This window comes from Archocentrus centrarchus, chromosome 1 (genome assembly GCF_007364275.1).
Source record: "Archocentrus centrarchus isolate MPI-CPG fArcCen1 chromosome 1, fArcCen1, whole genome shotgun sequence".
Classification (NCBI taxonomy): domain Eukaryota; kingdom Metazoa; phylum Chordata; class Actinopteri; order Cichliformes; family Cichlidae; genus Archocentrus; species Archocentrus centrarchus.
The window spans coordinates 25,156,742-25,171,856 of record NC_044346.1 but is presented as its reverse complement, the minus strand read 5'-3'; the positions used below and the strand labels follow the sequence as shown (position 1 = coordinate 25,171,856).

At 38.0% G+C, this 15,115-nt stretch overlaps 1 protein-coding gene across 1 annotated transcript in view; it reads left to right on the top strand.

Moving 5' to 3' along the window:
- Positions 1-8,432, top strand: part of usp43a (ubiquitin specific peptidase 43a) — a 137,328-nt gene extending 128,896 nt beyond the window's left edge. The window contains exons 15-16 of the mRNA XM_030733230.1: positions 6,571-6,732; positions 6,854-8,432. Of these exons, the coding sequence (XP_030589090.1) occupies positions 6,571-6,732; positions 6,854-8,007 (1,316 nt within the window). The 3' untranslated portion in view covers positions 8,008-8,432. The remainder of the gene's footprint in view (positions 1-6,570; positions 6,733-6,853) is intronic.
- Positions 8,433-15,115: the final 6,683 nt, after the last annotated feature.

Below are 15,115 nucleotides of genomic sequence, written 5' to 3'. Positions count from 1 at the left end.
GGCTGAGACACTGGGTGGGTGTATCTGGTGCTGCTTTAGAGTGGTTCACTTCATATCTATCTGAACGATGGTTCTGTGTGGCTGTCTCTAGGTACAGGTCCTCTCCAGCCTCCCTTGCTTGTGGTGTGCCTCAAGGTTCTGTCCTAGGGCCCTTATTATTTTTATTGTATTTGCTTCCTTTACAGCATATCCTGAGCACTTTTGAGGGCATTTCTTATCACTGTTATGCCAACAACATTCAGCTGTATATTTCCTTTAAGCCTGAACATGTCTCTAAGTTACAGTCACTGATTGTATGTTTAGGATCTATCAAAAGTTGGATGGCTGATAACTTTCTCCAACTTAATGATGAAAAAACTGAAGTCCTCATTTGTGCCCCTGATAGATTTATACCGAGGATAATGGAAGCTCTTGGTCCTCTTGGCAAATTTGCTAAATCTTCCATTAGGAACCTTGGTGTAACCTTTGTGTTCTCTTTAGATACCCACGTCAAATCTCTGGTTCACGCTTGTTTTTATCATTTACAGAACCTTGCTAAGTTGAGTCCCATTGTGTCACGTTCTGAACTTGAGATTGCTATCCATGCGTTCATTTCCTCACGTCTGGATTATTGTAATGCTTTATTTACTTGTCTTAGCAAAAACTCCCTGGAGCGTCTCCCGGTTGTTCAGAATGCTGCTGCGAGGCTTCTGACAAAATCTTCTAAGTATTCTCATGCTACACCGTTACACATCCAGCTACACTGGTTCCCCATTAATTTCAGAGTCCAGTTTAAGATTCTGGTCCTGACTTATAGAAGTCTTAATGGTCAAGCCCCAACTTATATCAGTGAACTCTTGCATCTGTACATTCCCCCCAGGTCTCTGAGGTTATGTGATAAAGTCCTACTGGACGTACATCACACAAGGCTGAAAACTAAGGGAGATAGAGCTTTTGCAACAGTAGCTCCCTGACTCTGGAATTCTATCCCCTTGTGTATAAGAACTGCGGATTCGGTGGTGTCTTTTAAAAAAACAGCTAAAAACTCATCTTTTTAGGCTTGCGTTTGGTTAGTTTATTTTTTATTTTATTTTATCTTATTTTATTATATATATATATATTTTTTGTTTGTTTTTTTTTGTTTTGTTTTTTTTTTGTTTTTGTCCTGCTTACTCCAATTGTAATTTTTTTTAGTGTGTGAAGCACTTTGTGATCTATGTCTTGAGAGGTGCTATATAAATAAAATTTTACTTACTTATTTACTTACTTACTTTTGCCATGGCTGCTTACTGAAAGCTATACAGATACTACAAATGTCAGAATAGTATCAACCTTTATCTTTATGTACTCATTTTCCTATTGGCCATTACAAATCCAAATGACCAGTGATGACCTATTTCTATGCGGTGCACTGGCTGCACAAGACATTTTTTTATGAACTGCACATATTGTATGCACATACAATCATGTGAAAAAGAAAGTTTTCACAGGAATCATTGCAGTCTTATGAAAAACTAACTACACTTTTAATACTTCCATAGAAATGAAGAGGATAAGTAGCAGCAAGGTGCTGCTAATCAAATGCACCTGAGTAGTTGATCATCAGCCAGTCCAGAGCCTAATTGAAATGGTGGGACATTAAGAGAGTGGAAACTTTAATGAATTGAAGCAACAGTATAAAGAAGAGTGGCCCAAAATATTTCCACAATGATGTTCAATTTATAGCTGCTAAAGGTGGTTCTACAAGTTGTTGAGTCATCTAGTGTGCTTAGTTTTCCACTTGACCAGTTTAAAGTCAAGGTCACCAATAATTTTTAAAAATTGAAAAAATCCCCACTTCACCAATGGCAAAATTGTAAAATTCATATCTCAGCAGATGTTTCATCTATTGCAATGAAATTTGTTACCCAGGTATTACTGTTGAAAATTCATTTTCATTTTCGATTTTAAATTTAAATATTCATTATATAAAATCATATTTTACAGTTTTTAAAAGCCAATAAAATACATTTTTAGTCTTTGTGATCTAGAAATTTATGATGGAGTATGGCAACATTGTGTACTTAGTATCTAATGCAGTGCAGTATCAGCACATAGAAAATTTGGGGTGGGGAAGGTATGCACTCTACTGAGCGCCCTTCTAGTTACCTCATGTATTTAAACTCCCAGCTTTGTTGTTCTGTTGAAACTGTTTCTCTGTTTCCTTATGTGTGTTTTCTCTGGTTGCTCTGAGTGTTTCCCTGGTTTGAATTTCAGTTTTATTTATGGACTCTTACAATGAATGGCTTTCTTGTGGATTCACAGTTCCTGCTACTGGTAAGAGTAAATGTCACAATTAGGCAATAAAATGTTAAAGAGGCATGCATCTGCAGTTTTTCAGTTCTGTTTTCTCGTTTGGTGAGAGAATTCTAGTCTGTTTCGAGTTTGAGCGAGTGCATTAAAGTTAGGTCCAGTATCTGAGATGGAAATGCGAAGGACAGTCACATCAACAGCAAATACATGATCTGCATTCCATTCTTCATCCGACAGCTCTGGATGTCCATGCCTTTCTTCTCACAAACATTTGAATTTCTGCTGTCAGGTCACATGCTGTTTTCAGCACTGTGCCCAGGCTGAGCCACCTGACAGCTATGCCATAGCCTGAGTCACCACTTTCAGCCTCATGCTCCTCCAAAACTGTCTGTGTTTCAGTGCTCTGGCCCTGATGAAGTTAGCTATTTTAGTTTACAAAATCAACAACTTTTTATTTTTTAGCGCTAATTTACACATCTCCTCTTAGTGTATAATATAATTCAGATCTTGGTTCATTTCAGTCACTTGCATGTTTAATCTGCTTCAAAAGCCTGATATTTTTCCAGAGTCCACTTCAACTGAATCTCAAGAGCTGCAATGTCCTCAATCTGTCTTGTTACAGTTCATCTGGATAAGGGCACATTTTCAAATTTTTCTGAGGGCGTATAAAACACTCTGATAAATTCCCCATCAGAGAATGGCTTACTGTTACTGTTTGTTTGTTTGTTTGTTTTCAGTTTTGTTTGAAAACCTTGCTGGCAAGGGCTCAGATGTCTGCATCAGTCACGTTCTTATATTTTTCTGTGTTTAATGTTGTAATGGTGGTTCAAACACAGTAATCTGCTCGCCATAAATTAAGCACACAACTTTAAGTCTGACTTCAGTAAATAAATACCTAAAAGTACATATCTTGTTAAACTCTACATTCTGCAACAGTCTTTCCTTTTTTTTTTATGTGAGCTGACATCTTTTCTTCAGCAGGCTCACATCTCTCATAAACAATCTCACCCTCAAGATTTACACAGATTTACACAGAACAAAACATGTAGACGTCATCATCCATTTTTCTTGTCCAGTTCAGGGTTGTAGCGAGGCTGGAGCCTATCGTAACTGTCCCCTGGCCGCAGATTCTCAATGACCTTAAACCTAATGTTCTATTTGCATTGTGATGAAGGATAAACTGCAACCATCCTACGCGCTCTCCTTCCTCTTCCTATATTTTTTTGCCCTCCCTTTGCTCCACTGCCACACAGACACACCTTACTTCTCCATCCACAGCTCATATGTTCATAAGTTGTTGTAGTGTTGCATATAAATATAGTTAACAGTGCTCTTTTCAGGCGCCTGGGTGGCTTAGTGGTGAAGCCAGTGACAACATACATAGGCCGTGTTGCGGTGCGGGCAGCCCAGGCTCGAGTCCCAGCCTGTCGCCAGTTTGCCTGCATGCCTTTCCCCCATTTCCTGTCTTTCTACTGTGAATAAAAGCTGCTGTGGGCAAAAATGAAAAAAAAAAAAGTGTTCTTTACTTAACTTGTTGGATCACTTGTGTTCACTTGTAGGACAAAACATTTCCAGCATATTTTTGGAGAGTAAAATTAATTAACAGAGTGAAAACATAATTTATTTAGTTTACAAATTCCTTAAAGGAATGCCTTTGTGTTGTGCACATTACTTTGACAACTTCAGCTGTCATTCTCATTTCACGGCATCTGTTTGAGATTTTTTTTTTTTTTATTTAGTCATGCACTTTCTTGTTTCAGAGAAAACAATCTAAAACTAATTCCTGAAATTCTGTGTGAAATTATTGTTATTCATTTCTGTGAAGTCAACACTATGAAAAAATATGTGAAGATGTAATACAGCCATGTTATCCTTGGAAAACTGAACTATTTGAGAGTTGCTGTTCATGCCTTGACACCGTTCTAGGCTTAGTTGGATAGCTATCTGTTTGTTTGTTATTGAATTGTTTTGGTGAACTTAGTATTTAGTAGTACTTAGTACTCGCATTCTGAAATGTTTTCAGCCTTAATCAAGACCTTCTTTTAAGGGCAGGTTTTTTTTTTTTTTTAAACATATCTTTATTAGTGTTATGCATTTATAAATGCCATGAATAACACTTCCCAAGCCTTCCCATATTGAACAACTGGCAGTGTTTAAAAAAAAAGTCACTAATAATCATAAAAGAGATTACAGTAAAATAACATGCATTCCTCACACAAAGTAGATATTATAATTATCTCACTCTTCCAATGCCTCTTCAATATCACAATTTTTAACAAATTCCAAAAACATCTTCCATATATCATAAAACTCAGAAGCTTTCCTCCTTACTATATAGGTCAGCTTTTCGAGAGCCAAACTCGAAGGTAAGTTCTTTAACCAGTGGCCAAGAGAGGGGAGTTTACATTTTTCCAGAATAGTGCAATAGAGCGCCTGGCCTGTAGTAAACAAAGGTCAGTTACCTGCTGGTTCAAGACCAATTTTCTGGGTCACTACCAAAAATACATAACTTAGGGTATAAAGGTATTGGGTTTGATACTCTCTGAGAAAGAAGCTTTAACACAGAACTCCAAAATCTTTGTATCTTCTCACATTCCCACAAGCAGTGATATAGTGAACCCTGATAGGTGTTACATTTATAACAAAGATTGGGAATCCTGGGGTCAAACTTATTCAGCTGTAAAGGGGAAATATAGGTTCTCATTATCCAGTTATACTGTATTAATCTCAGTCGGGTGTTGATGGTTTGTGTATGCGCCTTTAAACATATTCTACTCCATTCCTCAGGTGAGATATCCTCCTGTAAATCACGTATCCAACCCTGTCTTTTACTTTCAGAATTGTCATTGTGGTTCTCAACCAACATATAATTGAGTGATGAGGCCTTTACTGATGGGTTTATTTTTTGTCAGAAATCTTTCTAAAATGGTGAGTGGAGGTTGTACCAAGTTTTTTAGATGTGCCCGAATAAAGCTTCTAAGTTGTAAGTATTTAAAAAAGTGTTTCTGTGGCACGAGGCAGGTTTTATTTAAATGTTTTCTGTAAAAGACACTGGTGATAACTTGAAATTCTTCGAATGTGAAAATAATGTGATTTATTTTGCAGATAGAAATTTCTGCTTTGCACAATGCCAGCTTTGTTACGTAACGATGCAGTTTTCTTGACACACCTAATTAAAGCACCACTACACAAATCCTCACTCACAGGCCAGCAACTATTCTTTGCGGATGAGCCCCCACTTGTTACGTTCCCCCTAAAAAAGTCTAGGGGGGTTCGGGGAAAGTAACAAAAAGTGACCGGGTTGACAAAAGGAGACATGAGCTAAATTGGTAAAATAAAAGATTTTTATTAAGATTATAACAAAAAGAGATGGACACGCCACTATCACCTTTAAACAAAAGAAAAGAAAACACAGGAGTTATTCAACAAACATAAACAACAACATAAGGCAAGAGGCCTCACGCACCAAAACAAAAACACCACCCTCCTCTCCACTGAGCAGGAGTAAGCAGCTGCAGCAACACACACAACACTCTCCTCTCTCTGGCCTTAAGTACCCCAGCTTGATTGCTGAGTTGGGTCAGCTGTTCCAAAAAGGGTGGCACCCAAGGCTGGAGAGTACAAGCCACACCCCGTGGGCCAGGAAGCCACAGCAGGCCCGGCTAGGGCCGTAACAGCTTATCTATTTAAACTACATTTATTACAAATGCATTTCATTTAACATTAGTTTAGTGAAATGTAAGAAATGTTTTATTTCTCTCATTAGTCCCCCACACTTGTTGAATTCACCCACCTACTGTGCCAGAAATGATAAACAATTCAAAACACCTCATGAGTATAAGAGTAAACCAGAGATAAAGCCACAATAGGTTGAAATGCTCAAAACAATGTCAGTTATTGGCTTTTCAAATGTTTTTAGTACTTTGTGCAAAATCAGAGGGAAGTAATGGCTTGAAAATCAAAAACTGAAGCTGGGGAGCAGTGATCTCTTCCTCACTCCAGATGGAGCTGCATAAAACCAATATTCAGTCTCTTAAACAATATTACATGATGTCATTTAATTTATTTTCATTTGAGGCTAAATACTACCAGACCTTTACAGCCTGCTCTTCTTCGAAGACTGAGTCTTGCGTCTTATGGGCACAATGGTTATTAGTTGCATAAGAGATCTGTATGTCAGACCAAAAATAAAATAATATGCAGTATCTGAACACCAGTTCTCCAGCATGTGCGCAGTGTTAAATGAGTGTTGCATTCCTCATGTTCCTCCTCTCAACCTCTTCTCTCTCTGTGCCGCAGGCTCCACAAGTTCATCAGTGTCAGACCACTGGCTAATCAGGCTGGCAGGGGACAGTAAGAGAGGCAGCGTGGTGTCTCGTTCATCCACCACCTGTCCGTCTTCCTTACCTGACTCTCCAGAGTCTCCAGTCTTCCTAGACAATGGCTTCAAAGAGGGAAGAGGTAAAAGGACCACCTCTAGGATTTGCCATAAACAGTTTGGTGTCTTATTAATAATTAAATTCAACATCTTCCATTTTTATTTAAAGCCTAAAATATTTTCCTCTCTACATAAAAATGTCAGGTGGATTTGAGAAGAGGCCATTTGTGAGAAATCTTCAGGGGCGCAGCATGAGCATGAGAGCCCCCAGCAAAACCAAGGACACCCTAAGCAGAGTGTTTCCCCTGCGCTGGTCCTTTGGCTCCAAGGACAGTCGAAAACCTGACCCAGTCCCTCCCCCGGTACCTGATCCTGCCCCTGTAGAGCTGGTACAGTACTTGGAATCTGGCCGGCGTCCCCGGTGCACCAAGGATTCAATAGTAACATTAATGAATGAACCACGCAGCACAAAGGAAGCTACTAAGGGGCGCATTGCAGCCAATGTTCGTTCATCCAGCGTTGGAAGTATAAGTTGTGTGAGTAAGGCAAGGGAGGAGCCATTTACACAGGTCCCAGAGGGCCAGAAATGGCCATCAGATAAAACGGCTAGTCTGAGACGTAACAAAGGGAGCCAGGCAAGAGATGAGAGCTCTGCAAATATCAGCAGCAGCTCCAGCACCAACACCCTTACCAGGAGGAAGGATGGAAGGAGGCAAAGCTCCTCCAAATCTTCCAAGGATACTGAGACAAAACAGATTTCCAGTGCTGGAGTTCAGCCCAGTTACAGCACACCCAGTCTCCAAGATGGAACTCTGAAAAGACAAAAGGGAGGCAGGGCTGATAGGGAACACCATAGCACACAAGAAGAAAACTCTAAGAGCAAGAAAGCAGAAGCACCTAAGGGCCATGAGGGACTGCTGTCTTTCTTTAAAGGTAACTTCCTGAAGAAGGATAAAGATCCAAGGAAGCCCACTGAGTACGAGTCAGGGAGAGCAGGAGATGAAGAAGAAAGCAGAAGGACCTTGTCAAGGCCGTCTCTATCCAATGGAGCAGCAGGAGGCCGATCTGGAGTGGAAAGAGGCAAGTCTAATGGCTCAGGCCATCTGGTTAATGAGCTGGTAAACGGTAAGGTGGGTCGCAAAGCAGCTGAAATCAAACGCTCCCAGAGCTCCACCAACATCCCCACTAAAGCGGAGCAGAGCATGCGTAGGACAGCATCTTTGCATCGTAATGGGATGTCAACCGCGCCCTCGCGCAGTCTGACAACTGACAAACCATCTTATGGCACCTTGCAGAGGACTCGTTATAGCACAACCTCACTGGGGCGCAAAAGGACAGTCCCTGAGTCGAGCTTCTAACACTGAGACACATAAAGCCTTTTTCCTGATAGACATTGAAGGACATTCAATCTCTAAGACAGATCAAAGCAATAGCGCTCCATTCACAGTAATACGCCTTTTTTTGTTTCTAGAAAATTAACTGACTCAAGTAGTTTGCACCGTGTGAGACAGAATAAATGAAGGGTCCTCTAATGTTGAAGGGGGCATTAATAAGCAGAATGATGTGACCTGTCCATCAAATATCAGAGGGAGTCCTTCTCTATTCTATTTTTTTTTTAATGACCTAAATAAGTGCCTGATCAGCCAATATGCAGTTTAGACCGATTGATTTATGTCTATTTAGAACTGGAAGCACACAGCAACACATGTACAAACACATTGCACACGCATGTGTCTTATAAGCGTAGTGTGAGTGTTGGAATTCATCACTCTACTTTGAACTCTTGGGGCTGTTGCATAAAATCAAGACACACTGATTGTGTTCATTTATAAGAATGTATTGTGTCTACTTGATAAATGGTGGTGCTTTGAGGCCTAATTTTCTGAATAATGTAAATTGTTTTTTTAAAATAACTTGTTCAATGCTGACTTAAAGCACAGGATGTTTTACTTCATAAAGAATTGATTGATTTTTTTTTTCCCCCTAAATGACCCAGTCTGCAGCAGCTGTTGATTCAACAGCTGACTAACTGAACATTTTAACAAAGCAATTGTCTACTGTGAATTGTAAGATTAATACGCTCTCCCTAGTGTTTTAGAAATGCCAGCTGAATATTAAATTCTTTTTGTTTTCTTCAACTGCTGCTTTCATGCAACCACTAAATCATGCCTCTTAATGGTAAATGTTTCCCATGTTTTCCTAACACTGATGACACTGATAACAGCAGTTACCCTACCCTTTCATTAAGGAGGACCACAAAAAGAAAGGCAAAACAAAAGAGAGTGACTTTTTCTTTGGTTTAAAAAAAAAAAAAAAAAGCTCAATGTGTGCACACATTCTTATTGAAGCTGTGATTGACAGAAAAATTCTGCCTCTCTGGACATCATTATGATGAATATACCCCCCCAAAATTGATGGGCTGTAAAATTACTGGTTACTCTTTGGTAGTGACTGAATTTTACCAGAACATCACATTCACTCATAGAGACTATATCTGGCCAGTATGAAAATGGACAGAAAGCACACAGTGAGGTTAGAAAGCAGTGTTAGAAACATAAAACATACATACATAAAACAAACCCATATACTGCACATGGATTTGATGTCACTTTGATTTCTTTTCATTTAGGCTAGGCTAATTTAGTTGTTCCCCTGTGAATCTGGCTTAATGAAGGTTTTGAATATTTTCACCTTTTTACATAATATAATTTATTTACAGTGTAGAGTAACTGGATGTCAAGAAAATTCAAGGACAACTTGCATAACCACAGAATGCAGCATGATGATTTCATTTCCTCATCTTGCTGTTTTATAGATAGATATAAACTGACATTGCAGTTGTATTTTTTTAAATATAATTTAATATTAAATTTATTAGATTTTCGCCAACAGCACCTCAGTACGATATTGATGTTCACCCTCTCGGCCTCTGAGATAACTGAACAGCCAAATATTCTGATGGAGTATTTATATCAACATCCAGTTTATCGCTGAACTTGTAGCTTAGTTATAATCACAGTGAATATAAGGCCTCTGCCTGTTATCTGGGAGTGAAAAAACAGCATCCCTTTCATTGTACTGAAAGCTTCTACTTTTACTTAAACTTAACATATGAAAACCAGTGCGAATATTCAGTGTTTTAGTGAAGTAATTCAGAATATCCAAAAATGAAATAATCTTAGATTTATGCCAAATACACATGTGCAATTATTACTTATTTTTTTCTTTCTTGATTATAACCCTGCATCAGTGGGTTAGCCCATATTAGAGACTGGAACAAACTTTTCTAATTGTGATTTTATAATGGCAGAAGGAGAGAGGTTTTTTTATTATTATTATCAGCAGATTGTGGAAGGGTACAGAACTTATGCACATTTGAATATGGACATTGTGTGCTTTTGTGTTGTGTTTTTAACGTAAACATAAACATCTGAAGTAACACAAACAGATCTAGACTAAAACGCTGCATTTGCTGCTAGAGCTAGCTTGTCGTAGTGCCTCTGTTAGATTAAAAACACTGGACAGAATGTTGAAGTACAATCGAGGAGTTATAGCAGACTTGCATGTAAGTAGATTTTCTATGCACATCGGAAATATGTTGATCTTTGTGTCACTGATTTGTTTACAAGTCAAATACTGGAATTAACATTTTTTTATGCTAATATAAAGGCTCGAGCTGCTGTTTCTTATCATCACTGACTTTTCGTCTATGACACATAAAAGTTTTATTATCAGATACAAAAGTTTGGTAGCATTTCTAAAACATGACTGTTGGTGTTTGTGTTAAATGTTTTGGACAGATTCCGGTTTACCCATGAAGACTTTCTCCTTTCTCGGTTTGTTACTACTGTTGCTCAGGAGCTACATGAGGAATGTCAGGCCCTTAATTGAACATTTATTGTCCCAGCCCACCCCCGCCCACCTTCCCATGCACCCATTTTAATTTCTCATAATGAATGTTTAAACTTTCCTTGCTTCAGTATATTTAGAGCAACCAAAACTGTCAAACACCCACATGCTTTCTTCATGGCCTTTTAGGTGCCTGCCTGAGAGTTCACTTGAATGGAAATATTGTAGGTTTGTGCACTATGACTCAATCTGCAGACCAAGAAGATGTGAAGGAGTATCTCTTGTGTTTTGAGCCAAAAAACGTCATATCAACAAATGATTAATAGCGCTGATTTGTCATTGTGTGGCTAATGGTGTAATAAGATTTGTAGGTTTTGTAAGGGTGTTTTTCATTTTCAGACATATCTGTATTTCTTTATTTATTGGGGGAAAAAATCATGCCAACATTCAACTACTCAAAGTTGCAGTCTTAGTTTCCTTCTGAAATGTCAGGGATTGGTGGTGGCTTTGTTTTGATGACAGCTGCTGCATTTAAGTCCTCAACAGTAATTCACAAGGATTGCTATTCTCAAACACACAAGTAGCACATTCTACAAAAAGGCAGAAATTGCTATAATTAGAGAGCAGATAAAATGGCACGGTTTTTTTTTCTGCTTAACAGCCACGGTCTGCTCAGCAGACTGACAAGTACTGCCTTGTATTTAATGGCAAACATTTGCGGTCTTGTCCGCGGTAAACTGTGTGAAAATATTACTTTCAGCCACTGAAACCAACATAAAACCCAGAGGTTCTTGAAAGTTGCGCAGTGTTTTGTTTTTTTTTTAATATATATGTTTAACCTTTACTGCTGACAATTTTGAATATGAACAAAAATGCTTTTACCTACAAATGATTTTAGATGCCACCATTTTCATCTTTTCACAGTAAGTTTTCCTAAGTGGTGCTAACTCAATAAAATAATATCTGACATAATAAACCAGGCTGATTGCAGTCTCTTCCTTGGCATTTGGAAGTAGCAGAATTAATAAATTCACTTCTTTTATTACATTTGTGACACTATATTAATTGTCAGAGAGACTGGTGGTGTGTTAGATGTAACACAAAAAAGTTCAAATATTGGCACACAGCCTGTTTTAGTTTTGTCAGTCTACATGTTCCCATATAAATGCGGTGTTTATCCAGCCGAGCACTTTTATGTGGTTAAAGATGTTTTTATATGCAATTTTTTTAAAATTAAAATCTCTGTATATATTTGTGGATACACACAGACAGGAATGCGTGGGTGTGTGCGTGTGTCCAAGAGATCAATAAAGCCTGTGTGGTGTAGTGTTTGGAAATAAGATGTCAAGGTATCTGAATGAACTTTCATGCACTGTTTTCCACTGCATTGGGGTTGTACCAAGTGTGTTTTCACTGTAAATCTACAGTTTCTGCCTGAATTGTCCTCTGTACAGATGGTATATTATATATATTTGATATATCATATTCTATTTTTCAATACAACAAATAAAAGTGATATTTAAGACTATGGCCTTCAGTCACTAGCTTTAAAATGCTTGATGAAACAAAACTCATTTTAAAATGGAAGATTATATCAGCTGCTGCATGATGCTTTTGTATGGATGTATTCATTTTCTTGTAAGCACACAGTCAAATGAACAATAGGTAGATGGGAGACATGGTGAGAGAGGTGAGACGTTACACTGGCATTGTATATTAAATATAGTATTGTTACTGCAAGACAGTGTCACAATGCAAGCTTTACATATGTATATGTGCTTATTTTAGAGCAAAAGAGATCAGTTAACAGAAATTTGTAATTTATCTGAAATCTATTCAGTGAACTGCAAGTCCCTGCAAGCTGGCCATAGCGTCCAACTTACTAATTCTCTCTGTTCTTCATTGGCTTTACACCAAACAGCAAACACAACACTGGATAAGACATGTTACACACCAAATATTGCCTGCATAGTCACACATCTCGCAGCAACAAACATTCAGCTGGGAGTTTTTATAAAATGTAAAACTTTTTGACCAGATCTAATTTTTTTCAAACCCCTTCAAAGGCGTGTTTAAGGGAGTTGGTGTTAGGGTTTGGCACTCAGTAGTAATGGCTGACCTTAAAGTTAAGAGGGTTGGGAATGCATTAATACTGTATGAATTTCAGTTCAATTTTATTCATATAGTACCAAATCACAACAAAACAGTCACCACAACGAAACAGACACCTCAAAGTGCAGGAATATGAAGCAGACTTCAATAACTCCGATAAGGGAAGCAATTTAAATACAGCAATTTTTTTTCTGTGTAGGAAAACTATGATAACTGGTCATCCAAACACCCTGGAGTTCATTACATCTGAATGGCTATCAAGATAGTATATGTGAGGATCAGATGGATAGAGATATAAAGATTTTTCTGAGTTAGCATTAACTCAGGCAGTGCATGCTGTTGTGGGGATACAGTCTTGTTAGTCACTGCAATCCCTGACATCAGCTTTGCTTTTCTTGGCTGCTGTCCTAATTCTATCCACATCTAAGTCACTGACAGCAATTAGATATCAGTGCCATTGATTGCCTACCAACAGAAAAAAAGACCCAGAAAATAAGAGCACCTGAGCTTTTTCAGATTTGATACTAGAATTACACTTTGTCCTGCCAGATCTGAAGAGGATCAGATAAGCATTTTTCAAAACAGGCAAAAACAGACAGACAGACACACAGGAGCTTTCTTCATTTTGGGTTTTCAGAATTTTTTTATATATATATTTATCATACTAAAAACAGCCACCTGCAAAGAAAGGAGTGGGAGTAAACAAAATGAAGCTGTGAGCTGGGCTCCTGAACATGGCCTCATTAACAGATCGATTCTTAAGAAGGGAGAACAAAAAGATTAAGCCAATGGCAATGGCTCAGAGTGTAGCTGATGTGATGGGGAAGATGATGGAGTTGGGGATGTGGTCTCACTGCCTGCTGTTTCTTTCTATCCCGCTTTTTTTCTTACATTGTAGAAGGCCTCCTTGGATACCTGTTCAATGCAACAACAAAAAAAAAAAGAAAGAAAGAGAGAGAGAAGGAGAGAGAAGGGGGCTTTACAACACTTGGTAGCTCTAGAAAACATAATAAAAAAAGGAGGAGGTCCGCACGTTTCGGGCTGAAGAAGGGCACTTCAGCCCGAAACGTCACTGTTTTAACGTTGATGGATTAAAATTTTCCAAGGAGCTCTTTGGTGTGCGGACCTCCTCCTTTTTTTATTGAGTTTCACTTGGATCCAGCACCCTGGTTAATTTTTGGATGTGTGTTTCTCTTGAATTGAGCTCTAGAAAGCATAACATGAACCAGTTGTTTTACCATATTATTACACTGTAAAAGCTTTATATTCTTTAATTGGTGCATATTCTAACTGCCAGACAAAAGGCATATAGAGTTTTTGTCTTGATTATTTTCAAAAAGGTTATTCTGTCAACAGAAAATTACAATGCCTCAATTTGTTATACAACAAATGCAAAATTTTCAAACTTTTGACAGGGAGATCTTCTCATAACCTGAGTTGCAGAAATGTAAATTACAGATTACATATTAACAATCTAATGGCCTATATGTCTTGTCCCTCAGTGTATATCATGAATGCATATGTACTGGAAGAGGGCACCAGTATTTTATGCTGAATTAGCTACATGAGATTTTAACCAGGCAAAAGAACAGCTCTGTAGAATTGTGTCCTCCAAGCTAAAATCATCCATTCTTTTCACTGTACGCGCTTTGGCAAGGATGGAAAAATATTTATTACATGGTATAAGTGTTGGCATGAAATCATATTCACTTTCAAGGCTACACTGTTAGTACAGAAGGACAGTAGGAAACATAACCCTCCGTTTTCCAGAAGTCAATGTTTTGTTGAACAGTGGTATGTTTAGTATTATGCATCAAATGTACACTGTATTCTATTCAGCAGAGCATGAATATCATATATTGAGTGCAAAACACTCTTCAGGTAGACCCAACATACATGGGTCACCAGCTATGTCTGTAACTGTTACTTGAGTACCACGTCACGCATTTGTGTAACTTCCTGGGATAGTTACGTATGTGTGTATCTATGTTTATGTAAGGCTATGTAGGTGGCCCTGATAGGAGAATTTGTCATGATTTCAGTCATGGTTAGGGATGGCAATATCTGGATGACTGTTCAGTGCTTAAAAAAAAATAAAACAAACTCAGCAACCCACTGAATGGATTGTTATTGCATTCTTTTTTCTTTTCTTTTTTTTTTTTTACAGATTTTTGTGATTCTCTGACCTTTTCTCTGTTCCTTTTACAGCAAAATATTGTCAAATGTTTAAGTAAAACATTTAGTAAAAACATTATCAGCATGATTACTCACTGACATCTGATCTCTTCCTTTTCATCTACCAGGGAAACATCTGTAATAACTGGCATGGTTCATGCATTTTAATGTGGTTGGGTTTTTTTTTTTTCTAGTGATGATATTAGATTTTTTTTTCATGGACTTGCAAACACCTCACTCCAGACTGGTATTATAATCAAGTATACTGCAATTAAAACTGTGTATGTACAGGAAATCCAGACATAATATAACAGTAATAATAACTAATAA